This window comes from Plectrocnemia conspersa, unplaced genomic scaffold (genome assembly GCF_051122295.1).
Source record: "Plectrocnemia conspersa isolate PC_06_02 unplaced genomic scaffold, ASM5112229v1 ptg000010l, whole genome shotgun sequence".
Classification (NCBI taxonomy): Eukaryota; Metazoa; Arthropoda; class Insecta; order Trichoptera; family Polycentropodidae; genus Plectrocnemia; species Plectrocnemia conspersa.
This window is the reverse complement of record NW_028277174.1, coordinates 32217773-32243640: the sequence shown is the minus strand read 5'-3', so window position 1 is coordinate 32243640 and position 25868 is coordinate 32217773. Positions and strand designations below refer to the sequence as shown.

At 33.7% G+C, this 25868-nt stretch overlaps 1 protein-coding gene and 2 non-coding genes across 13 annotated transcripts in view; 2 read left to right on the top strand and 1 right to left on the bottom strand.

The window, feature by feature from the left end:
• LOC148231422 (spermatogenesis-associated protein 20) overlaps positions 1-25173 on the top strand; it is a 99263-nt gene extending 74090 nt beyond the window's left edge. For 7 of the 11 annotated variants that reach the window (XM_088195347.1, XM_088195346.1, XM_088195348.1 and 4 more), the window contains 3 exons: positions 14870-15078; positions 21898-22033; positions 24475-25173. In XM_088195347.1, the coding sequence (XP_088051473.1) occupies positions 14870-15078; positions 21898-22033; positions 24475-24605 (476 nt within the window). In that variant the 3' untranslated portion in view covers positions 24606-25173. The remainder of the gene's footprint in view (positions 1-14869; positions 15079-21897; positions 22034-24474) is intronic. The other 4 variants (XM_088195351.1, XM_088195350.1, XM_088195349.1 and 1 more) reach the window with 1 other exon arrangement.
• TRNAA-CGC (transfer RNA alanine (anticodon CGC)) lies at positions 3612-3683 on the bottom strand. Its single transcript has one exon. It is a non-coding gene; the product is annotated as a tRNA-Ala (tRNA).
• TRNAA-CGC (transfer RNA alanine (anticodon CGC)) lies at positions 18430-18501 on the top strand. Its single transcript has one exon. It is a non-coding gene; the product is annotated as a tRNA-Ala (tRNA).
• Positions 25174-25868: the final 695 nt, after the last annotated feature.

Genomic DNA, 25868 nt, shown 5'->3' with positions numbered 1-25868 from the left:
GTGTTTTTTTCCGCGTTCATATTTTTTTTTTTAAAAATGTGAAAGCTGCTGAGGATGCTGGGACAATCTCCGGCGAAATATTGAAAGACTCATTAAAAAAATCAAGATGAGCGCAGAAAAAACGTAAATAATTTTTTAAAATATAATATCGCGTAAAATATATATATATATATATATATATATATATATATATATATATATATATATTATATGTGTATATATATATATATATATATATATATATATATATATATATATATCCGAGTAATATAAATTTAAGCACTTATATCTCAAAGGCACTGCGTGATTACAAAGGATTAATGCATGAGATGTATTGCAGTAGCGGTTTTTACGCAGATAGGACGCATTGTTTATTTCATTTTTTACGTACAAAAACGTAGTTTTATGGTGCTTAACGAGCAGTTATTGAGCGGATACTTACAGGGAGGTGAAATCTCCGATGATTTTTGTATCTTAATACCATTATTGTAATTGTAATTTAGTTAATAGTGTTACGCCCTTTGACAAAACGCTTAATGCTATATATTTGTTTAATGTGTGTAAAGATACATTAACTATAGTAAAAATATATGCGTGATTGAACGTAAATGTCGGTTTAGAGTAATTTTGGGAAGCGGATGTGGCTTAAGCTGTTAACCGTATTATTGGGAATACCTATCTCGTTACTTACTAGGTTTGGTTGCGCCGTGCGGCAATGATAGAATTTGCGGTTTTCGACCGACTTATCAGTAGTTTCTCTACGCAATCAGGAAAACAGGGAAAATTCAATTAGGTGATAATCAACTATATATGTACGAGATGTATTGTATAAATTGGGGATTACACAAAATAGCAACGTATTCTATATGTGTAATTGTATTCAAACAGTATAATACGCAAGTCTGAAATAATATAATTTTTTGTCTTTTATAACAATATTACGATTTACAATAAGTAAGAATTGAATTAAGGAAGCATATCTAACCCGAATTTTGACAGGAGAACGCAAAAACAATTACCTCTTCTCAGAAGTCGAAAATCCACGTCAAAGCAATAAAATCGCTCTGTCGCCGGCGCAGTAGAAACGCTCGTTACCGAACGTTCCCACTGCGACGGCGCCGATACAGTTTTATTGCTTTTGACATGAATTTTTACCTTATGAGAAGTGATAAGAGTCTTTGCTGGCGTGTCTAGTTGTATTTATATTAGTATGTTTGTGAACTAGCTTGTATTGTCTTTGTGACGTAGTGTTCCCGTGATGCTATCTGCAAGATTCTTTGATGTCTTTCGTATCGATCTGCCTCTGTCGCCCTGTGACTGTTTGTGTCTGTCCTGATGTGGCTAAGTTCTTCTAAGGTGAATCGCGAATGAAAATGTTTACGAACTTATTGCATCGCTTTTTGAACACACATTAAAATGTGTTGACATATTTAAATCTCTTTCGTTGTATGATGTGTGGTTTTAAATTTCGTGTGTGAAAATTCTTTTCGTCGTTCAAATGCTCGTTACGGTGACCACTCAATTTGTGATTATTGCCGCAAAAGCTTGAAACACCCCGAAGGGACTATACCCGCACTCGTGTCTAAATATCTAGTATCGGAATAAAACATTTCAAAGTTCTCGAGAGGAAGTATGTAAGGCCTAATTATAGTACTTAGCGTCACTATAAGGACGGCTCGTTGACGTCACGCACTCGGTTACACGCTACGCCTGCGGTTTAACCAGTTAATTTTAAATCGCCTCGCTCATCATACTTAAACGCACCGAACCAGAAATGGTAACTCGCATTCGCTGATTTATCCCCACTACGAAAATGTTCATATCGAATGCGACGAAAGTGTAATTATATAAAAGCGGCGGGCATAGGCGTATGTTTCCGTCACGGCGACGCCATTAATTCGATCGCATTTTCCAGTATTTTCACGTTCGCCGTGCGGCCTCCTTCCGGTCGGCGATCGAGCAACGTGTCGACCGGAAACGCGCTCCTGCCGTACCTCTCTCCGTACCTACGCCGCGACTTCCTCTCGTTTCATCTGCGAGGCTGACGACGACCGGCAAAATGAATCGCAGCCGCTATCTGATGGAAATTCCATCGCCGGCCCTCTTTTCAACTGTATATTTTCCCACCCCTGTTTGATTTTAATATTCTTAAAAATCATCTCGAGTCGTCTTCTTCATCGCTAAGAGTCTCCACTGCTATCGTTACAATTGCAGACATGATTCAATCGAGTCTTCTTGCTCTTCCTCTGTATATTTGTTTAAGATCGATGTTCTCTTTATTGCTTTTAAGCTGAAGACACCGAAGAACCTTCACTTTTATTTAGCCAGTCGCTTACTTCATTTTCAGATCGCGTCGTTGAGTTAATATCTACAAAGCTACAAAATATATTGGCATTCAAACATGATGTGAAATGCCTTAATTTGTGATCCGAAATCTAAGGCAACTCAATAATGTAATCATTGGCGTTGGCATTTAAAAATATTTATTTTAGTTCTGTCGGGCTCATGATTTGGACTACTTTTCTTTCACTTGTCTTCGTCAGGACATCACTATTTAAAACCTTTAAACCGCTCAATTCACAATTTACAGTATATAAATCTGAGAAGATTAAATATTGGAGAATAGATAACGCGTGCGTCGGGGTTGCCTTCGAATCGAACGTTTCTGACCTGTCTTAGCGGCCAACGGCAATTTTAAAAAAAACTTTTTGATCGTCCCACCAAAAAGAAGCAGACAACGAAATTTACCATGGGCATGAACTGAACTAAGAATCGCTTCTCCGCCAATTAATGTTCATTTTAAGGCAAGAGGGTCTCTGCTTGGAAAATCAAAAGGTTGAGCAGGCCAAATCACCGAATGGGCTGCATAATTTTCACATTTAAACAAACTTATATATACCTATATCATCTATATTAAAATCAAATATGAATTAAGTCCGTTTCGCAGTCGTCTTTCAATGTCTGTTTCGTAGTCCCACGATGTTTGTCTGATTGTCCCTTGTAGACCGGCCTTTTGTATAGTAATATTAGGGAGGTCTCCACCGAATCACAATCATACAGAGATCATTCAACCAATTTTTGCGCTCGTATATTCGACTCACAAGATATGTGTACGCCTTTAAAGTGAAATTAGCTTAATGGACATGTTCAAAGGTCAAATAATGCAAAGAGTTAAATATTAACGGTGCCCAATGGCGTATTGTCTGCGCAATCGTAATTCACAATTTTCTCCATATTTCAAGGGTAATTACGAAGTCGTTCGACGCATTGTTTACGCACTTCTTTACGTCTAAAGAATCGTTTTTCCTTGGATATTACGAGGGTTATTATGGTGGTTCGTTCATTGTCAGTCTTTGTCAATATTTTACCATTGTCGCGTTTGTTCTTATATCATATATACCGTGGTAATGCTAATTACTGCACCATTAAATAAAACTTGTAATACTTGAAATAATTTTAAAAACATCTTCGATTCCAAAATGAATTAAAAACTGGATTTCATAAAAAAACATTACTATATTCGATGCCAAGTTCTGGACTCTCAGGTTCGCTAGTCTTTACAATATATTAATTAAAATAATAATTGTACTAAAATTAAAAAAAAAATGTTTTGGAGGAGCTGGGATTTGAACCCAGGACTTTCAGCATGCGAAGCAGACACTCTACCACTGAGTTACACCCCCAGACGTATTTTGGTACAGATGCGCCACTCACAAGAGGGCGTTTGTTCAATGTATGAATATATTTGACAACAATGAATTTATTTATAAATACTATAATGACTAACTCAACTGTTACTGTTATATTGTAAAAAATAATTTAAAATAGTCACTTAACCTTTAAGTCCAAAAACATGTATGTCATGCTTTAAATGATTTCACCATAACTGTCCAAAGACATTCATATCATATCATTTTTTGAAGCCATTTTAAATGTCTTGATGATAAATTTCCACTATTTTATTTAATTATTTACTCAGAGATACTTCTATAAATATATTACGGTAAAAGGATATAGTAAACATTTACGTCAAAAGCAATAAAATTGTGTCGGTGCCGTCGCAGTAGTAATGAGCGTTCCCACTGCCATGGCGACGACACGATTTTTATGCTTTTGCCGTAGATTCTTCACTTCTGAGAAATGATAATTGTTTTTTTGCGCTTTCCTTTTGGTCAAAATGCTCTCTTCTTGTAAGTCGTAATATTGTTATAAAAATGCATTATATAAACACTTGATAACCTAGCGTTTGCACTGCGACGGAGACGGCACGATTTTATCGCTTTTGACGTGAATTCTAAACAGGGGCTTAGATTACTCTATAATGACCAATTTACTTATCCAAAAAATATATTTGCCTAGTACAATTAGGTCTAACACAAGCAATAAATTTTTGACTTCTGATAAGGGTTGTAATTGTTCTTTACGCTCTCCTATTAGTTAAAATTTGTAAATAATTTTTTTAATTTTTATTTTTGTAATTAAATAAATTGGACCGCAGTGGATTCAATAAGGAAAAAGTTTTTGTCCGGTAAATCAGCAACAATACTCTCATCTCAGTTTATTTTTTTCATCGTTGAACTACAAAAAAAAATATTTTAACAGATTATGGGTCAACTTAACGCGTTACTTTTTTAAATGAAAATTTATCTCGTATTGAATTAATTGTTTTTTAATACTTATAAACTTTAATATTCATTCGATGTATATGTGATATAATATTTGCTACGAATGTATGATGGAATCGACTCTTACTATGTTACTCTTCGGTTTGAGTTAATATAATATAAAAAATATATAATTTATGAGAATTCCATTAATAATCTCAACGCCTCGTATTAAATCTTATTCCCAAATGGTTATTTACTCATATGCAATGAATCACGAGTATTGTTCATTCAGACGGTTTTCTCAGATGTTTTATTATCATAAGAAATGAATTCGGGTATTTGAACTCAACTCTCTTTTGATAGTGATGTCTTTAAAGCTCACTATTAAAATATTCGATCCGCCTTTGTTCTTGACGTCTTCATATTGGATGTAATATATTTAGTTTCGCATGTTGTTGACTCTTTGTTCGTCTTTTCAGACGTCACACTCGAATATTTTAAAGAGATTTTCTGTCGTTAGTAACCTTATATTTTTTTAACGGAGCGAAATTTGTAGATTGGTCGTAAAGTACTGTTTATGTATATTTTTATCAACGTGACTAAAAATGAGGAATAAACGAAATGTAAATCATTCGTAATGTTATCTAAATTCACCGGCGCGTGCCCAGATAATGATATTTCACGTGTTAACGTGTACGTTTCACTCTTTGTTTCGCGTTATTTTCACGGTGGCGTTTAATATCACTATCAACGCTTGTCCGAGATTTTTTTTATTTATTGTTATTTTTTTGTTTACACTTTTACACAAAGGAACTGAAGAATATTAATCATTTTTCGTTTTTGCAACCGTCCTTTGTGTTTCGCCCTTTCGCTTGTAAATTATTTCTGCAACGTTTTATTTATTTTTTATGTGCATATCGCACTTCTGGGTTGAATGAAAACCTTCAAATTGCGAAAGGGCCATTGTCATGTAAGTGGTTTTTATCGTCACTTATGTGGATTTGATAAGAAGTCGTTATATAAATGCTAAAAGTATTTAAAAAAAATACTATATATATTTGGAATACATTCATCATACAAAAATCACAGTCCAAATTGTTAAAATTGTAATAAATTTCTGATCATAATTCCGGTACTAAATTTACTATGGATAATATTATTATAATATAGGTATAAAATATACCGCAAAATAGCCGATTAAAAAGGGTCGTTGTATTTAAATATATAAACATTTCTATCGTATTAAATGTGTAATTTAAATTTATAAAAAACCATCGAACCGACAAAAATCTAATTTGGTTTCGAATCAACTTAGGGCCGCAAATGTCCGCACTAGTCGAAATATTCAGTCGAGTTCCGGCGAATAATTATTTCCCGTCGAAAACGGACTCGTTAGTAGATATTAAAAAAATATATTCAAGGATAATAATATCAGTTTGTTTTATATACGTTTGTGCAAATATATTGATATATTCATGCAGCTGTTGCGTTAAATCCAAGATTAAAATCTATCTAGATCAGTCCGCGAAAGCTGCAAGTTTAATTAAGAATCTTCTCAAACAAACCGAGCGACTTTTCGGTTTCGTAAAGAGCTGAAAAATCTGTAATTGAACTCGAACAAAGAGAACGCAACTTAATAGCGATCGAAATAACGAATCTGATTTTTGTTCGATTAAATAAATTCAGCGGATTCCTAAAATTTAGACGGCAAATAAATAAATCAATATTTCAGACCCGCAATTTTAAGGTTTGTGCAAAATATATATATTATAGATTTTGTAATGTATTTATAATTAAATAAACAGTTTTTATTTAACGATATTTTAAGCACAATAAGTTAAAAAATGAAGTATAAAATAATAAAGCTTAGAATATTTTTGAAATAATGTGTGTAGGAATCTGTATTTATTATTCAAACTGTTTTGATGGCTTAGTGCACAAATATTGCATCTCAATTTTTCTTTGGTTTGAACTTAATGATGTATCAATATTTTTAAATGTGTACAAACGTTTCAAGTCCAACATTCCATTGTACAGGCAGTACTTCAATTGAGAAATTATGTTGCTTCTCAAAATATTTTTGTATCGTTAAGTCCAAATCGAAGAAAAGTAGTTATGCAACATCTGTGAATGAAGCCATCGATATTCGAATATTTTTTGGTGTAATATTCGATATTTGAATACTTGAAAATAATCATTTTGAAAATCTTAGCCGCAACGTTTGTCAACATATCTATTTAACACTAATTCGTTTTTTTCAGTTTTGATACAAAGTTAGAATAAAAAAGATGAGTGAATAATAAATAATTTTAAACTAGAAGGAATATTATAAATTCTGACTTTTTTTGCTACATTAAATTTAAACCCTGATAAATTTGCATATAAAATATATTTTTATTAAAAAAAGTATTTACAAAGAAATTTAATCAGGCTTCAGTGGGTTATATATTCAATTATATTTAATATCTAATTTATGGAATAGTCACTCCCAAAATAAAATTAACGTGTCATTTTACGATCTCTATATTTGTTCAAAAAATGCTTTGTAGAGATATAAAATTCAAGTGAAAAAATTAAATCGTAATGTATTTTTCGTATTGTACAAACATTTATTATATAAATGGCACACTTAAGTTTCAGTTTTCGTTTGTAGTTCTTCAAGAGCCATCGTAAAACATTAAAGATCAAAAAAGATAGATACCATCCGTCACGTGGATAACCATCAGTCAATTGAATGGATAGGGACCACCTGACCCGTCGGCTAAGTGTTAATATAGTTTGTGAATAGAATAAAAAAATTGACTTGAAACTCAAAAGTTAGTTACGGTTAAAAAAGTTTGAAAAAGCAGGCTTGATGAAGATAAAGGAACTGTTTTGTGTGCGTTTATAATCGCGGCTTTGTTTACTTCGAGTGTTTTCTGTCAAAAGGGTAGCTCATAGTCGTATTTTTTACTATGAAAAAAATGAATCATATTGACTATAATTTACCGAACAACATAATATGTTTGCCATCAAAAAAAACGAATAGACAGCGTAGCGTATTTTTTTCATGAAAAATATTTTTCCCGTTTTTTACGCGAAGCTACATGATAGTAAACAAGTCAAAAGCAGAAAATTGCACTGTATAATACTTAGCAAATCGCCGAGGCTTCCATCTTTTCGCGACACTTGAAACGCAAACAATTTATGTAATACCACATCCGCAAAGAGTTGATTTATGACGTTTTGATAAAGTCAAAACTTTTTTGCGGTGCTCCAAAAAAACTTTCTTTCTTATAAATATATTAGCGTACGATATGAGTTGTATTATTACTTTTATTATTCACTCTATCTCCAGAGCGAACGCGTCGCATTGGTACCGAGTCGAAATCCGCATTCTCGAAGGATGTCCCTCGCCCTCAGGTGTATTAAATAATAAACAGACGGAGGGACGGAAGCGGAGAGGTCTGATAAGGAGTTTCGAGATATACGGAGGCGGGCACAAAGGGCTCTCAAAAGTGGGAACGTTCACCCTAATTGGCCCGAGACGAATTTACAACGGGGTGTGTGTGCACAACCCTAGATGCGATCGCTCGTCTCGCCGGATCCCTTTTCAATCGTACCCGAAAAGTCGTACGTACAGTATCCTGTTGCCGCAAGTCGAAAAGAAACGTGTACTGCCTTAATATCTAATTAAAAAAATGTATTATTAACGAATTTTTCAAAAGTATGAACGTCATTCGGGTGAGGGGTGCAGGTGGGTGCATTTGCAATTATATTTATATTTTTACTAGTGAAGTCCGAATATATTTTCACCAGTAGATATATATATATATTTCTTCGAGGACAATTTAAATGAGCAATATATGATATAATTGTTACATAAAACGAATTGTTTATGCATTACTTAGATAGACTTTTCGTGAGCTTAGAAAAAAGCGTCGTATCCACGAGAAGGATAACTTCAAAATCTCTGAAGGAAGGCAGCAACTCTTTAAATACCAGACAAAAATGACAACAGATTGACTTCGTCTAGGATGGAGTAGCTACTACTAATACCATCGATTTTGGAACTGATTTACGGAAGGCAACAAGAAAGCGCTACAATAAAATTACCATAATTTGTATCAATGATAGGATGTTCGCCTACGTACGGAAATGGATATGGCACCTACATATGTAAAGGGCTCGGCGGGATTCATTATAAGTATAGGCCTTTAATTAGTTTCCTATGCTCCATATTCACCACACCTCCGATTTCCGTCTATTCCCATAACCAAACAGATTTCTCGGTAAGAAGAGATTTAAGACAAGCGAGGACTCGACGGCGGAGCTAAACGTATATTTTAAAGAGCTTGATAAATAGCACTGAAATAATATCACTCGATCGTCTTTGGATGAGAAGTATTAAACTTGACTGAGATTATCTGAAGAATTAAATTATACTATTCTATTCTAACCGGTTTTATCTTAACTCTTTGGAACTCACTTGTATTATATTGATCAATTCGATCATATTCTTCCATGAGGGGCAAAAGTTGGTCAATCAATGGTCGTTTTATTATTATTTTCGATTCAATAAAAAATATAAATTTTTCTGGCCAAAATTAAGTTCGGGTACCTGTTTAAAATGTTTGTAAGCAGCATATTTTTCAGTTTCAGTCACCAAATAAAATAAAATTTAAAGGTGACATATTTGAATATTTACTATAGATTTCAGAGAATGCAGTTTTTAAAATCTGTTTATTTGAAGTATATATTAAAATCCTCCATCGAAAATCCTGCTCCTGCGGCCAGTTGACGTCCACTCAAATTATCTATAAGGTCGCCTTTTTCACCAGATAAATTATATTTTCACTAGTAAAAATATATATCTACCGGTGAAAATGTATTCCGATATAATTTCACTGAAATGTCATATTTTCTGAATAGATTAGACTGCTAGTTTTTTAGATTTTCATTTATGGATAATCCGAAAACTTTTGGTTTAGAATAAGGAACGTCATTTTAACTTTTTCTGGGGTAGGGGCAAAAGTTGGCCAGTCAGTAGTCGTTTTTTTAATATTTCGATTTTATTAAAATTCATAGTATTTAATTGAATAACGTGCATTTTTCTGGCCAAATTCAAGGGGTGGGCCTCCTCATTATAAATAGCAGAAAATTGTATTTTAAATATTTGTTAGTACATAGCCAATTTATTTATAAAATTATAAATACGTCTCTTTATTTTTTACAATTTCTATTTTGCATTTCTGCGTATTGTTGTTTTTAGTATATATTATCATGTGACACAATCTAACGTAAAAATATTTTAAAATATTTTAACACAATTATTTTATAAATATAATATAATAAAAACAGAAAATAGTTTGCTAACAAAATTTTACATAACATGTATCGTTAACGTCTTATTAAATAAATATCGTAACTTTGGGTTACAATTTTTGAAAAATTTTCAAACAACGACCCTTACCCGCTTTCGGCAGATTTTCGCGTTCGGTCCTCACAAAAGATTTTCGGGCAACAGAAAGGGTCGACAACTTTCGGCCGGCCGCATTAGAACTTTGGAATTTGTAAGCGGGTCCTGTTAAAGGAATTAATAAGGGTACGGCATGGAGGGTGATTAAAATAATTTTGTAATGTTACTTTATAATTTATATACACTTAACCTGGCGCGAGATACTCTACGTAGCATATCACGAGCGATTTACGAGTTCCACTGTAAATATTCCCAGAAAAAAAACCGACCGCGAAAATTTAGACAATTTTTTTTAATATCTACTGATTTAATTTTTATGTTCTACTAATAAAAAAGTATTGCAACAACTATATATTTTTCCATCACAATATTTAAATAAAACTTTGATGTTAAGATACTACTATATTTTTTTAATTATACTTTTAAATAAAAAAATAAAATAGGTATCTCCAATCATTGTATTCCATATTTTGTCTCAATTATTATTATAGTCAATTTACCAACGAAAGTTGCATTTCAACTTTATTGCTCAAAATTAACCTAAATTATATTATAAAAAAATATTTTATCTCCGTTGCTTCAAATTTTTAAATCATCCAAAGCATCTATAAGAACGGCATAATTTGTTCACCCGATAAATTATACCAATAAATATGAAATAATGATTTTAGATGTGTTATAAAAGGTACCATTAACCCATTAATAGTACAGTTTTTATTCTTTTTGTTTTCAAATATTTATTATTCATAACGAAACACATTTAATATAGAAAAAAATCGCTAATGGAGAGTGCAGAAAGTTCTCCGAGTAATGGATATTACTCATTTTTTTAGGGTAACGCAGTACCCCCTGGGAGTCGCATCGCCGTCTCCGCCGCCGTATCCTCGATTTTTGGTCGCACTCCGGGGACTCGGTGATTCATACGGTCGACTCTAGTTCGGGAACTTGATAAATAAACTCGGAGAGTCGGCAAATTAGACGTCCCGCGTCTGCACGCCGGTGGGAATCGCGGAGTCCGATTTAAACGCGCGATTAGTCACCGGTGTTTCGACGAAGTTATCGATTTTAACGACTTCGGAGTTATCGGTTTGTATTTTGTCGCCCCTCGAAGTCGGTCATGCGAGACCGCTTATCGGGAAAGATGTAATGACTGTAATTTAATTAGTCTCATACTAAATTTGTTTTTATTACTTTGTTTTATTTGCGTACTGCTTCCGAAGAACCGCCTTTCAATATATGTATGCATATAATATAAAAATATTTATATTGAGTTGATGCAAAAGTTTTTTTTTATGTTTTTACCATTGTGACTCACTAGGTTAAGCTATATTAGATTGCGATGTTCTTAATTTCAATTTAAAAAAAATTATATTTATAAAAATATAATCAGATTTTACATATAAGATCGTTGATGTGCATTCGTTACAAGTTTATTAGGTCGATCGTCCTTTAAGCGTATATGTAAATGTGTATCTGTGACAAACAGACGCGTGCGTGTAAATACCCGTATGTCACTTTCGGGCGATTATGTCGAAAACGCGTAGAAAAGCCAGCCAGGCGGGGGTTCGAAACCACCCGCTCGCGGCCCCGTGCACGATATGGCTTTTCAGTGATTTGTTTGGGCCTCAAAGTGATGGAAAACCGCGCAGCGGGCGGAAAGCCTACGAACAACTATTTCCCAGAGGTGGTTTTCGGTCGCGTCACAAAGAGAAGCGCGTTTCCGGGAAAATTCCCACTATACTTCAAAAGTGGGGCGGATGCGTAAAAATACACACCTGGACAGCTTAGAATTTTTCCAATTTAAAGGCATCGTATTTTGTCCTGAATATTCTAATTCTGAATAATTTCAACTCTAAAACGTAATTTAAAAAAAAATAGCAGTAGTATAATTGCTTTTGTTAAATAGTATGTGATCCTTTTATTACTCTTTCTTCATACAATATTATTATGATCAAATTGTTTATTTGCATCCTAAAAAACTATTTAACTTAATATTGATTCGCTTAAGCGAGACCACAGTTTTCATCATAGATAAAATTTAAAGAGAGCAACACTCAATTTATTTAGTTCAAAATAAAAATATTATTATGACTGAAATTAAAATTTCTGCCTCTTAAAAACAAGTCATTATTTTTTACATTCGAACATAAACATTCTATAGACATTATAAATATCTCTTAGGTTTTTAATAATGTCAACTCTTTATCATTTTTTTTATTTTTGTCGATAAGCATGACTTCTAAAAATGCTTTGCTTAAAATATTGTTTACTAAAAGTTGTTAATATTATTATACTATTTAGTACTAGCTGTCGGTTCTTCACTGACGTGAGGTACCGCATCTAGCAAGTGTGTAAATACCGGACGCTCAACATTTTTGGTTCTAGTTTTATTTTGCTGGTCTTTATATGGTGAATTATAAATAAGATAAAAAAGTATTTATACATATTTTATTTTGACATATTTTTATTCATATTTACCGTTCAGCTAATAATTTGATTTAAAAGGTAGTAGTCCTGTCAAATAAGGCGAAATAAAGGCTAAGTCTCGGAATGAAAGAAAGCTGAAATTTTGCATATACCTTTGTTTTGATGTTTATAAGACGGGCCAGTGGCGTAGCTAGGATATGTGGTGCCCGGGGCGATGCTTAAAATTGCTCCCCCCCCCCTCTCCATAAGCTCTTGCTATTTGTGGATATATATTTTAGTGCATTTAGGGTTAAGTACCACACTAGATGATCCCATCGCAAATATGCCGCCCCCAAGCAAGTGCCGCCCGGGGCGGCCCGCCCCCCTCGCCCCATCGTAACTACGCCACTGAGACGGGCTGAATAGTCTCAAGATCGAGTGTCAAAATATCAAAGGTCGTTAGATGTTTCACAATACATATAAGTTTGGTACAATTCAATTCTTCGTAAGATTAACGGTTTTTGAGATATAGCGCGGAGAGCGGAAAGCGCGCACCCGTTCATGGGATAACTGCGGTAAAAAAAATGCTTCCGTATTTTTAAGCAAGAGGTTGCTTTCTTTGTACTAAATCTACACATTTATACCTGCAAGATATGACTTAATTGAAAGAAACAATGGATAAAAAGAGCTTTGAAAACGGATTCTTCACAGAAAGAAGGACTGATAAATTTAATACTGAAAGTGGTTCTTTATGGTGATTGAGCAAAGTCTAATTAAATCCATGAAGATAGAAGAAGGAGTTTGATCAGCAGCAGAAGAAATACACTTTCTGTTCCAAATCTGCGAGGACTGATTAAAAAACAAATAGGAGACGTCTGTTATTCTGAAATAATATATTAATTTATTTAGAATATAGCGCTAGAGACGATCATAAATAAATCGAAACATCTTATGTAAAAATTATCCGGAAGTGCATTTAAGGCCTTGGTCGAATCATTTTGGATACGGGTCTTTTTTGGTCATCGTCTTCATCGCAAAATCGGTCAAAGCACTTGAGACCCATTGAATAACCGCAAACTTTTGTTGGCATTTTTGCCGAATTTAAGACAAAATTTAATGTTAGCTTATTTTTCATGTTGATTATTTGACCGACGGCAAAAATGTACTGTAATCTTTTTGACATAATGAATCAGAAGAGCTAGCGCTTATTTTTAGTGGTATAGTAGAACTTAGAGCTACGATGTCAGAACTTAGAATTTAGAACACCGGAGATATTAAATTAAATTCATTGCGGATTTGGGACAGGTGGTGTACATCTTGGATATTTTTATAATGGTCTCTTGCTGGTAGGCATCGAATCGCTACGCTCTGCCAAGCGACGAACTTTACAGCTTTTTACTACTATTTACCGCTTACAATTGTTTTCTATGCACTAAAAATATGCTTCAGGAACTAGAATATAATCATCAGTTATATTTTTTTAAATTCTTGCTTTGCTTCTTAGATTTACATATTCAGTTTTTTTACATCATTACGTTTACGTTCCTTAAAAAATTCGTATGAAACTAAAGTTATAATCTTAAGTTCTTAAATATATTAATCATAAATAAATCGATTATCTTCCTTCTCTAACACCATTTCGAATACGTCAATACTGTATTTCTTCCTATTTTGAGAAGATATGAGAAAAAAACACACCTGGACACGGATAGCAATATTCCGACGATTCTATGCGGATTTAATGGTCCGGGGTAGATTGTTTTCTTTCCCGGAATCCCGGTTACGTTCGATCGAACCATACAAACAAACGAAATAATAAAAAAACTCAGAATCCCGGCGAATCTTATTTTGTGGTTTTGTTCGTTTTTGTTGTTGCGTAATTTAGAGCGACGCTTCTCTATCGCGAGGTAAAGAAAAGAGAAAATATTGAAACGCTTCACGCGATATCTGTTCAGTATTCAAAAAATTCACAAGCACCTTTGACGACTTGAGATTATTATCAAAGTGAGATGAATGCTTCTCTGGTGTCTATTTTACGTCGCAACGTAACGAGCACAGCATCTGAGACACCTATAAAATAAACTTATTAATCGTGCGTTTCGCATTCAGTATTATATTTTAAGTCTTTGGTATTACATTTTATTCTAAAAATCCGTATATATACTAGATAAATTTATGTAAAAGTTACATTGAGTATACCTTTATTCGCCTACGTAGTATCATAAATTTAATTAACGGTCCTAGATTACCCGAGAGCTAAAGTTTATTTTATAAAACCCTCATTTGCGCGACCGTAAATTAAACTATGATGTGCGTTAAAACATTATCGAAATGGAAAGGAGAATCTAAACGGCAGCATTGCCTTTTCAGAGAATAACGAAGATTACTTTGTTCGCAGATTCGGATGGGGCGGAGCCCTCGGGCAACAGCGTCTCCGTCCACAACCTCATCCGGCTGGGGGCGTACCGGGCGGACGACGAAGGCAACTCGAGGCGAGACAGGGCCGAAAAGCTGCTGGCCGCCTTCTCCCAGAGGCTAGAAAAGGTGCCCACGTCACTTCCGGAGATGGTCTCGGCGCTCATGTTCCACTCGGACTCGCCGACGCAGGTGAGCAATTATCGCGTAACGAGCGCAGTCAGGTAATGCCCATATTGCATTACAAATTTCGTCATCGACACGGGCGTCCACTTTGAGTAAATTGGCACTAAGATGACGAAAAGACGGATAAAGGTTTAAAAGAACGAGGAAAATTATAGGGACACTTAATTTTCATGTCACATTTACGCACGTTTACAACCTAGGTCGCGGTTTACACACTCTTCGCCGTAGGGACGTCATTTTGTCGGGGGGGGGGGGGAACATTTGCTTTCCCTCATAATTACTTGATAATCGTTTTTTTTTATTTCATGTATTTCTTATATATTAATGAAATATATATCATTAATTTATAATATTATATATTACATTAAATTAAAGTAACAATAATTTATTTTTATCTATACGTAATTACATTAAATAATTAATTTTCCAAAATTGATAAATAAATAAAGGCTTGTACTTACATTCACTTTTTTTTAAATAAAAAAAAATATTTTTTATTTAATTTCAATCATTACAAATACACTGCACGAAAAACAAGAGTGAGAATCGAATAAAGCACATATAATTTTAACCAATAGGAAAGCGCAAAAAACAATTATTTTTTCTCAGAAGTCAAAAATCCACGTCAAAAGCAATAAAATCGTGTCGTCGCCGTCGCAGTGGGAACGTTTGTTGCTGAGCGTCTTACTGCGACGGCGCCGACACGATTCTATTGCTTTTGCTGTGAATTTTTGACTTCTGAGAAGTGATTGCGCCCTCCTATTAACGAAAATTTTATATTTTTATATTTAATTTTAATTATAAAAACACTTCGATCAGCCCTCTTATATTAGAAGTTCATAGTAACATCAATAAAAATTTCATATTTTTAAAACTTAGTGTAATTTCGAAATGCAGACAAACTATGGAGCAATATGTGAGATGCGACGTCTGTCTGTACTTATTATTCCGCTTATTTTCCCTTGAGAGATGAGTTAGTTTAGTTTGACTTTACACAATGAAAGTTCTAAACCTGTAATTATTTTTAGAACTTTCATTAGGTTAGGTTAGGTTTGGGTTTGAACAGCAAATGGACGTTTCGCAACTGTCAAGTTTAGTCTTTTAGACATTTTAGAGCAGCATACTAGCGCCTATCAGTTAAATTATATTTTCGCTGGTAGAAATATATATTTGCATTTGGACTCTACTAGTGAAAATATAAATTTATCAAAATATACACATTCACTGTAACATTTGTACATCGGATCCAAATAAATACATATAGAAAAGTTCAAATCAAATTAATTAACTTAGCACATGCCAGATAATTTATATTTTCACTAGTAAAAATATATATCTACTGGTGAAAATGTATTCTGATATGATTTTACTGAAATGACATATTTTAAAAAACATTTTCGGGATAGATTCTCGACCTTTTTTTCTAGATTTATATAAGTTTTTTAAATGAGGAATCACTTATAATAAATTTAATTTTAAAATTGTAAAATAGACAAACTAGTTATATTTTCAAAATAATTACACAATCTTTTTTTTAATATCAATATAGGCTGATTCCAGAGTGATATTGTGGAAGAAAATTGTCTGTTACATTTTTTTTTAATACTGTTGATATTAGGATGGGTTCTCATAATTACTAATTCTTCGTAAGAGGAACCCTGCTAAAACCGCACAAGGCATTTATTTACGCAGCGGTGTATTCATAAATAAATAAATATTCGCACGGCTCCCGAACAGGCAATAAGGGGCGATTTCGCATCAATCGGTGGTCTATTTTATCAGCAGTTAAATGAAAATCGCCCATTGGCCGAATACCGGAAGCCAAGAGAAGACGCGCGTGTGGGTGCTTTACGGCTGCAGGGTCGACAGTAACGGCCTCTGACCTTTCGCCGGTTGCATAATGGATGAGCGCCGGCAGTTATGGTATAGCCCTGCAGAACTAGCGCAACCGGCTGTAAAGATGCGTTTACACTGTAACAAATGTAACGAGCGCAAACGAAACTGTGAAAGCATATTTTTTGCGAGCTTTAGAGTGCACTAGAAAGTTGCGATCGCGTCCCTTATTCTGTACCGTCGCGGTCAGAACGCTTGCGCTTAAAAACTCTTCTCTTGCGCGAGCCATCAAACTTCTCAACAAGCTTGCAACACAAATATAATTAAAAGACGCCTCTTTTGTTGGATAGTTCTGAACTTTTCACTTTAATAAATGGCGTGTGCAAATTGAATTGTTGAAAATACTATTTATTTACGATATTTTAGTTTCTCGAAGGCAGCTTATAGTGAATAACTTTTACTAGATTTCAACAAATGGGCGACATAATATAAGAGGAAGTTCTCTCTTCAGTGTCCCTTTGCACTTAACTTTTACAAAAAAATAGACACGTAGATCATTTAATATCTTTCCTCCGGCTCGCTTAGCTGCTTCCTCGTTTTTATACCGCTCTCTCTTATTATTTTTTCATAATCTAGCACCTTTTTGTCGCGTTTAGAATATTAACAAATGTATGTTTTGGGATATTTTAAAACTTACTTTTTAACAAATATTTGAATGACATTAATAATTTAAAAAATATGACACATTGTTGAGCTTGCCGGTGGTCACCCTATTGTGTAAATTTATTGTTAGTGATTGTCAAGTAATGGTGCTTGAGAGAACATAAAAAAAATATAAAGTAATTAAGAGAAATGCAAGTATTTGTTATGATTTCTTCGTGTTTGGTATTAGTAGTTTAATAATATTTATACTCATATATAATTTAAATTTTTAATAAGAATTACCTAGTACAAAAACAATTTCGAGTGCCGACCCTCAATATAGTATCTTTAAAAATAGTCAAAAATGATCTGTCAATCTTTTAAGATGTTATTTTGCTGCTCTAGTAATATGGATTAAAAATAAAATCATAATATAGCATCTTCCTTGCATTCAATATAACGAATTTTTTTCTTTGGTCCCGTGAGCTTCGCTATACTAAGATTTCACTATACTATGATTCTTGGTGAACTAAAAATATTTAAAAAAAATCTACTGATAGATAGATAGCGGTAGTACTGTTTTAATTAAAACACAGAAAAGAAGAAGATAAACAGATCAATCCTGGAATTTATGTTGTAGCGTTTCGACGATACGCTGGTAGCGAATTAATAATCGGTTAATAGGAGCGATCGATCGGGCGTTATCTGGGAGTATCGCCTGTTGCCAAATGAGCGCCGATTTAAACTGGCAATTAGCGAAAATATACGGGAAAGCGAAGGGTTACTGTATATTGATAAAATATACATATATATAGACGTGTTAATTTATTATTTGGTGTTTGCCTATGAGTGTGAATAGATCTTATGGTCTATCTGACGTCAGGGGGTGTAACTCAGTGGTAGAGTGTCTGCTTCGCATGCTGAAAGTCCTGGGTTCAAATCCCAGCTCCTCCAGTATTTTTTTTTTATTCCTACTTTTATTTTATTCTAACAGTTATATTTCTCGATTTGAATATAAATACTCTTATGATATTGTCATACCTTAAATAGATTTTTTAGAAATTTTATTTGTTAAATTATATTTTTGTAAATAAAATATACAATGAAATAAACAAAGTGCGGTGAGGACGGCATTATATTGTATATTATATAAATAAATTATATTTTCAATTATTGTAGGTGTATGCTTTTTGAACAGCAACATGGCTTCCGTCATTCCCGATCCACTCTCACTAAAGGTTTTTTCTAAATTTATTTCGAAGTCATTGAACTCTGATGTACACGTGTATATCAGACTTATATATATAATACATAGATATTGAAAAGGCGTTTGATGAAGTGTATCATTATCCGAAAAATGTGACATTTAGAATATGTGTATCAAAAAACAAATGAAAATAAATAATATCCCCTTAACAATAATACTATAGAGGTGTCTAGAAATATTTTATTACCTGCTTATTATGTGTGTCTGTGGATTGGCACATAGTATTTATCGAGCGCTGACACGCTGCCCGTGACAGAAAAGAATAAGGGATGCGATCTTTACTCTATGGTACTATAAAACTCGCAGATGAAAGTCGCGATATATACATACATAAATAATTTTTAAAAATGTTTAACTTATATTTAAATTCACTCTAAAATGCGTAGCTCGACAATAAAAATCTGTTAACCCTTCGAGTGCCATCCACCGTGCGCGGATCTCAGATTTGATTTGAGGCACTCGCGGCAACTTATGAAAAAATAACCGCCCATACAGAAGCACCGAAATTGCCTCTGCTTTTTACGGCCCGACTCGACAAGTTTATATCGGATCTCGGGCATGCTTCCCAACTTATTTATGACATATTATATAAATATTGCGTATTTTCTATCTTACGATACCATATCGATATTTAGCATAAATAAAACCTACCCTATTGACGTAATTGAAAATATTGTTATAATTTTTTAACAATATGTTCAGCATGGTAAAATGAGTAAACATAAAATTATGGATCGTATACCAAAATATTAATATAGATTTATAATCACCAAATATGTATATTTTAAAAATAAAAACAATACAGAGTATGGATAAAATGATAAACAAAGACTTATTCTCATTAAAAAAATAGCAGCAAATATCTTTGTGACTTATATAATTTTTTTTTAACAATTTACTTGGCGAAATTCGCACGACCGTTTAACGCCAGTAAAGCACAAAATGATATGATGGAAATGTATGATGGAAAGGTGTACAATGCTGTCAGTAGTATAACTTCTATAATGAAATGTTAGTGGTATAACTTCCAAGGACGTTTACTTAATAGTTCATTTTTACTTACTTTTACTTTTTAAAAAGTTGTTTCTTCTTCTCGAATGTATTTTTTATCACTTACAATACTATTTATTTGACTAAAAGCATTTATGGAATTAACTAAAGTGAAAAAATAATTTTGGCCGTCCAGATCGGTCAAATACCCCACAGTGCGTCGATTACTAAATTGGTGACCCTATACGTGTTACTTAAATCTGACTGTTTAATGATATAAATATATTTTCGCAGACAGTATGCCCGTTGAAAAATCATTTAAATCTGTCGCTGCGAAAAGGGGCCTACATCCGGGCAGAAAACTTCTTGCTCCGCATTTTCTCCGAGTCTCTAATTGATATTTTCGATTTGGCCCCGGGCGAATACAAACTTTTGCCATTAATTATTGCGATTTTTTACCCTCGACGCCGGGCAGGCTTTTTGTTCCGTGACCGAGAGGTTTTTTTATTTTCTATTTCAAATGTTTTCTTTTCACTTCTGATTTTTTTTCTGGAGGGCATTATCATCGCCATACCAATGTTTGTTTTGTATATATATATATATATATATATATATATATATATGAATTTTTAGATTTTCGCGAGTATAATTATTTTTTAAATCTCGGGATTCATCGCGATTTATGCTTACTTGTATTCTATATTTCGGCCGTGATTTTCCGGCCATTATCACGAATTGTTTGCAACTGCCGCTCTTGTTCTTAACCTTGTCATATATACTCTTTCCGGCAGTTGCAAACAATTCGTGATCATGGCCGGAAAATCACGGCCGAAATATAGAATACAAGTAAGCGATGAATCCCAAGATTTAAAATAAATATATAAATATATATACACACACATATACATTCTTTATTCGAAAAAGCATTGTGTCTAGCGTTTTGAGGAGAATTAAAGGATTTTAAGAACCCGTGTTTAGTTGCGAAACACGCTGGACTCTCCGAGATAGCAGAGCTCGTATTTGTTTTGCGCTGTCGATCTGTATGTCGGTATTTTTCGCTTCCCGGTATATGGTCCAAGGCCAATTAATTACGAATCAAACGTAAACTATGTATCTATTATTGCGAAACGTTCAGCACGGAAACACACGGGTTTTATCTAGTCGTAATACCTCTCACCGATGACTTGTAAAAAATAAATTTAAATATAAGAAGAAGAAAAAATTCACAGGTAAATGGTAATTTGAACATTTTACCTCTCGTATGTGTAGCAATTTAAATTTTAAACGATTTTTATATTTTATTTTACATTACAACTTATATAGAACATTATATCATCTTAAATCGTGGCGAATCTAATATTTTCTCAGACTTTAAAAATACTTAGATTCAAACTTATTTTTTATTCATCCTGTTATTACATACTTAATAAAATATTTGCGTATTGTAGTAGCACGTAATTGGTCGTCAGCACGTCGCTATTCAGCTCAACTTTTGACTTAAGAGCTTCAAGTCGAAAATAGCACAGTTGACCTAAAAATGGTAGCTTAAATGCTACGTGCAAATGTCACGTCGCTACTGTTTACCGTTCGAGAAGAACTTTCGTGACAGATAGACAAATACGTGCATTTTCTGTTTTGTTGTAAGTATAGATAAAACTATTTTTATTTAAAGATGAAATTTTTAAAAATCTGAAAAAATATGTAGGATAGTGGTTATATTTTAGAGGTGCTCCATATTTTTTTTACTATTCAATGATGACGCTTAATACGGAATGACACGCGAATTGTATAATATTATAATGCATAGCTACTACCCAAAAATAGATCGCTTCAGAACATGAATCACGATCAAGTCTTCGATAAAAAAATGAGTAAATTATGTCGTACGTGCAGGTTATCGGTAGATTTAACCCTTTCACCTCGGATCGGCGCGACCCGATACCGATGTATTGTATCGCGTTTCGGTGCCGCCGGAAGAGCGCCATTTTCCGCTCTCGCCCTCGCGTCGTTAGCGCAGATTGTGGCGGGCTTTTTCTTCTTTCGCTTCAGAATAATAGCGGCGAGATAAATAATGCTTGCGCTCTCCGTTGCAGGTCTTCATAGCCGGGGGCAGAGACGACCCCAGGACGCAGGCTTTGCTGTCGGTCGTCAGAGCTAGGCTGCTGCCGGGCAGGATCGTGGCGGTGGCGGAGCCGGGGGGCGGTGGCAACACAGGTGTGTCAGAAATTTGTGAGTCTTTCATTTTTAGTTTCAGATAACTCATTCTACACTCAGACTACAACCTTACAATTCCCAAGAATTCTAACTCCAACGAGCGAAGTACGTAAGCTGGCAACCGCTAGCGAGCTTCGGATGGTCCAGTTTCCTGAAATTGCACTTATTAGAACTAGTGTTTCCGCTCTAAATTTGTTTTTGAATTAATCTCCAGTAAACGTTTTATTTGTTTTCATAAGTTAAGAAAATATTTAAAATTTCCTTGCAATATACTTTACAGATGTCAAAGACGATAACAGATACACGCTAAAAGGTAACGTGATATTCGACCAAAACTACTCTAAATAAAACAGCTTAAATTTGTTGGATATACGCACTATTAAACAAAAGCATCTTGGCGATGAGTTTTCTAGGAATAAATGCGTATCATAATAACAAATATTGTGGAACAACAAATTGCTGAAATAAGACTTGCCACATCTAAGCCTGTTTGAAACACTGATTTTGATTTTAAAATAATTATTTTAAAGCGCTTAATTGCATTTAATAAAATAAATAAAAACATCTTAATAATCCATATCAAAAAACGCAACATACTTTTTAAAATAGTTTAGATAATAGAGTGTTCAATAACTTTAACCTAATACAGAAAAATAATCATATTTTAAAGAGCAACCCAACTTGACGATAACGATGAACTCTCACTAAAGAGTTTAATATACTCTGAACGACAATGTCAAACCGTTTTTAATCTTTAACCTTTTTACCGAGGATGACACCTATAGAAGTCATTAATAAAATTGTCAGTATGCATTGTATTTTTTTTTGTATAATTTAAGGTTGAAAAACACTTTAATTTATTGCAATATTATTTAAATAACTTAGAGGGTAAATAAGTGCTCCCCCACATCCTATTATAAAATTTTTAAATAGCGCGCAGTGAAATGGTTAATTTTCAGTTTTATCTCAAGTGAAAGTATTTTAGTTTTTTATATGATACTAAATACCACTAAAAAATCTAGATCGCGCTTCTTAGTTCTTAAAACGTAACTCTCTTTCATCGCATTTTTTTACGTTTTTTTAAACGAAAGGGCTTTGAAACAACCTACAAACGTTTAAATCATATTTCTTTGTAATCTAAAAGCTTTTGTTAATGATTAAAAACAGACCCTCTATTTTCATTCTCGCGACTGAGAGACTTCACTGAAAGCTTTAAGTCATATAACGAGGTTCCACTGTACACAAATGATATAATATCGTATTATCTTCATGCGGGCGGTAGCAGATAGCAATTAACAAACGCTTCTACTTCTATTATATTAAAATATACACATATATATTATACTATCCTACGCTTTCTCTCAACATTGTAAATTTTCTTCTTATTACTGCGACGTTAATTTGATATTGTTTCATTGTCGAAAAAGTGCGTTTATATCGTCCCTTTCAACTCTTTCAGCGTCGTAGTATTATTTTAATTTTATCCGATACTCTCAGAGAACTCGAAGGGTTAAGAGTCACTTTACTTTATTTTTAAACGTCCCGTAAAAAAATATTGAATTTTTATCGCTTCGAGGGGAAGTATATTTATTTTCGTGCGCGTTCAACCCCTTAAGAGTGCCGAGCTTTATGGAATATTTAGATTTCTTTATAAGGCGGATGAGAAAATCTAATCGAGCGCCCGCAGTTCCATTTGAATACAGATGAGCATTTTTCCGATTCTCTCCGGCAAAATTGGTAGAAAATCTCAGCTCACACAGACTCACAATTAGTTTTTTTCTTGAAGTAAGTATAAATTATCACATTACATCATTTCTTTAAAAAATCGCTATGAATTTTAAATAATAAATTATTAAATGTAAATAAATCACAATATAAACACATAAATATCGAATACGACACTGATTCTATAATACAAACTATAGAGATCGTAATTGTGCGGATGCAGAAAAAAATCAAAAACAATTGGCAGCCACCGGAATATGATTGTCAAGTATATAAAAAATATTGCTAAAGAATATGAAAAACGTTAGAGATAACGATTGATCAACTTTTGAGAATAAAAAGATCCAACAAAGATGAATTTAATTAATCTGAATATCAAATGATATCAAAGCATGTTAGATAACCTGTCAAATATTTGGTCAGAGACCAAATTATCTGCAGAAAAAATTAAATATAAAATCAATGATTATTCGAATATTTCATTGAGTTTGCTATTGCCATATGATTTCTACTATATCTTGTCATCTTTGTTTTAAAATGTCAACTCCTCGGTTTGAGCGGAAAACTAGTTCTAGTGCATTCCTCACTTCACTCACATTGACCGTTTGCTTTCCGTTCAAATAAATTCAAAACAAATTGTTATCTGATGTGGCGGCAACTATTGCTTTTATCGCTCACACCAACGCGTCGAAGCGAACGCAGCGCGAGTCTTAACATATTTTCTTTTACAGTGTTGAGCCGTATCCGGCCCTTGGGAGGCGTTCCAGCAGCTTACGTCTGCAGACACTACGCCTGCTCGTTGCCAGTCACCGAAGTGTCCAAATTGGAGGAGCTGCTTGACGAGAAGATCGAGAGCCCTTAAACTGCGCCGTTAAACCGTAGATAACAAAGTTTGTTTGGTAATTATTAATGCATGAGTACAAAAGTTCTATGTCGTCGATCTCTAATTATACAGTAAAGTATTAGAAGACGTTTTAAATACAGTATTGAACAATGTCTAGATATAAAAAAACATTTGAACCTATTAATTCATGGTTTATTTTCTGAGAATTTTGTTCCAATAGATATTTTTGAACCGAGTGTTCGTGATCTCTGTTTTTTTACTAAACGAATTTGATGCAATACGATGCATTTATTGTTTGATAACTGAAGGGTCGATTTATTAAAAAAGGTTTTAAAGCGGTTATGGGACAAATTTAATACAATGTTAGTATTATTTCTCTACTTCTGTTTATTTAAATTAAGTAAACTTCAGCTTTATTTAATATAAATACGTTTATTAAGTTTTGTATATTAACAATAAAGGTCGTCACTTTCGGTTTGTAAAATATTTTTTTATGGTGTGCTTTTAATAATAAACTGTTATTATTTATTGTTGTTTACAGAATACATTGTATTTACGATCAAATAAATATTTAAACTTTGTCAAATAAGTCTTTCGTTTTCTAGTTATATTATATTACAATTGCGACAGACGATAAATGGCGAGATGTTACCTCCGAGGGGTGGTGGAAAAGCTGGCGCAGGGCTGATGTCCATGGGAGGTCCTCAGATGCTTAGTAGGTGGCGTGGCAGCAAGTGTACAGCGGAAGTTGATCCCTCTCTGCTACAGAGGTGCTCGGTTGAAGGAGTTCCTCCTGGGAAGTGAATGCCCATGACAGTATGTTGTCCGCGGGCGTCTGCTGGTCTCTTCGAGTGTCTGCTTGAGTCTTCAAGTGGCTGCTGGTTACTGCCTTCTCCTCATCGGAGTCCAGACTAAAGTATCCAAAGCTTTCTGAACAATTACAGTTATGCAGCGATCATCGCTTTTTATAACGGCGAAGTTGACATACGCCTTTAGAAAGCGACATTCGCTTGATGGGCATTGTCCAGGTCGTATTGCATTGAAACGGAATCTTGTGGTGCCGGTGATTTATTACATCCGAGACCGTTTCGCAACAAAGAAATATTCTTCTCATGACGGAGAATATTTACAGTAAAGTTTACAGTAATATTACCAGTTTAAATTAGACAAACTTTTGTGGTCCATCGCTGTATTTAAAATCTGTCAACAGTTATTTTTATTCCAAATTAATTCAAAAGTGTTTTATCGAATTAACGTAGACTTATAGTATACACCTACTTT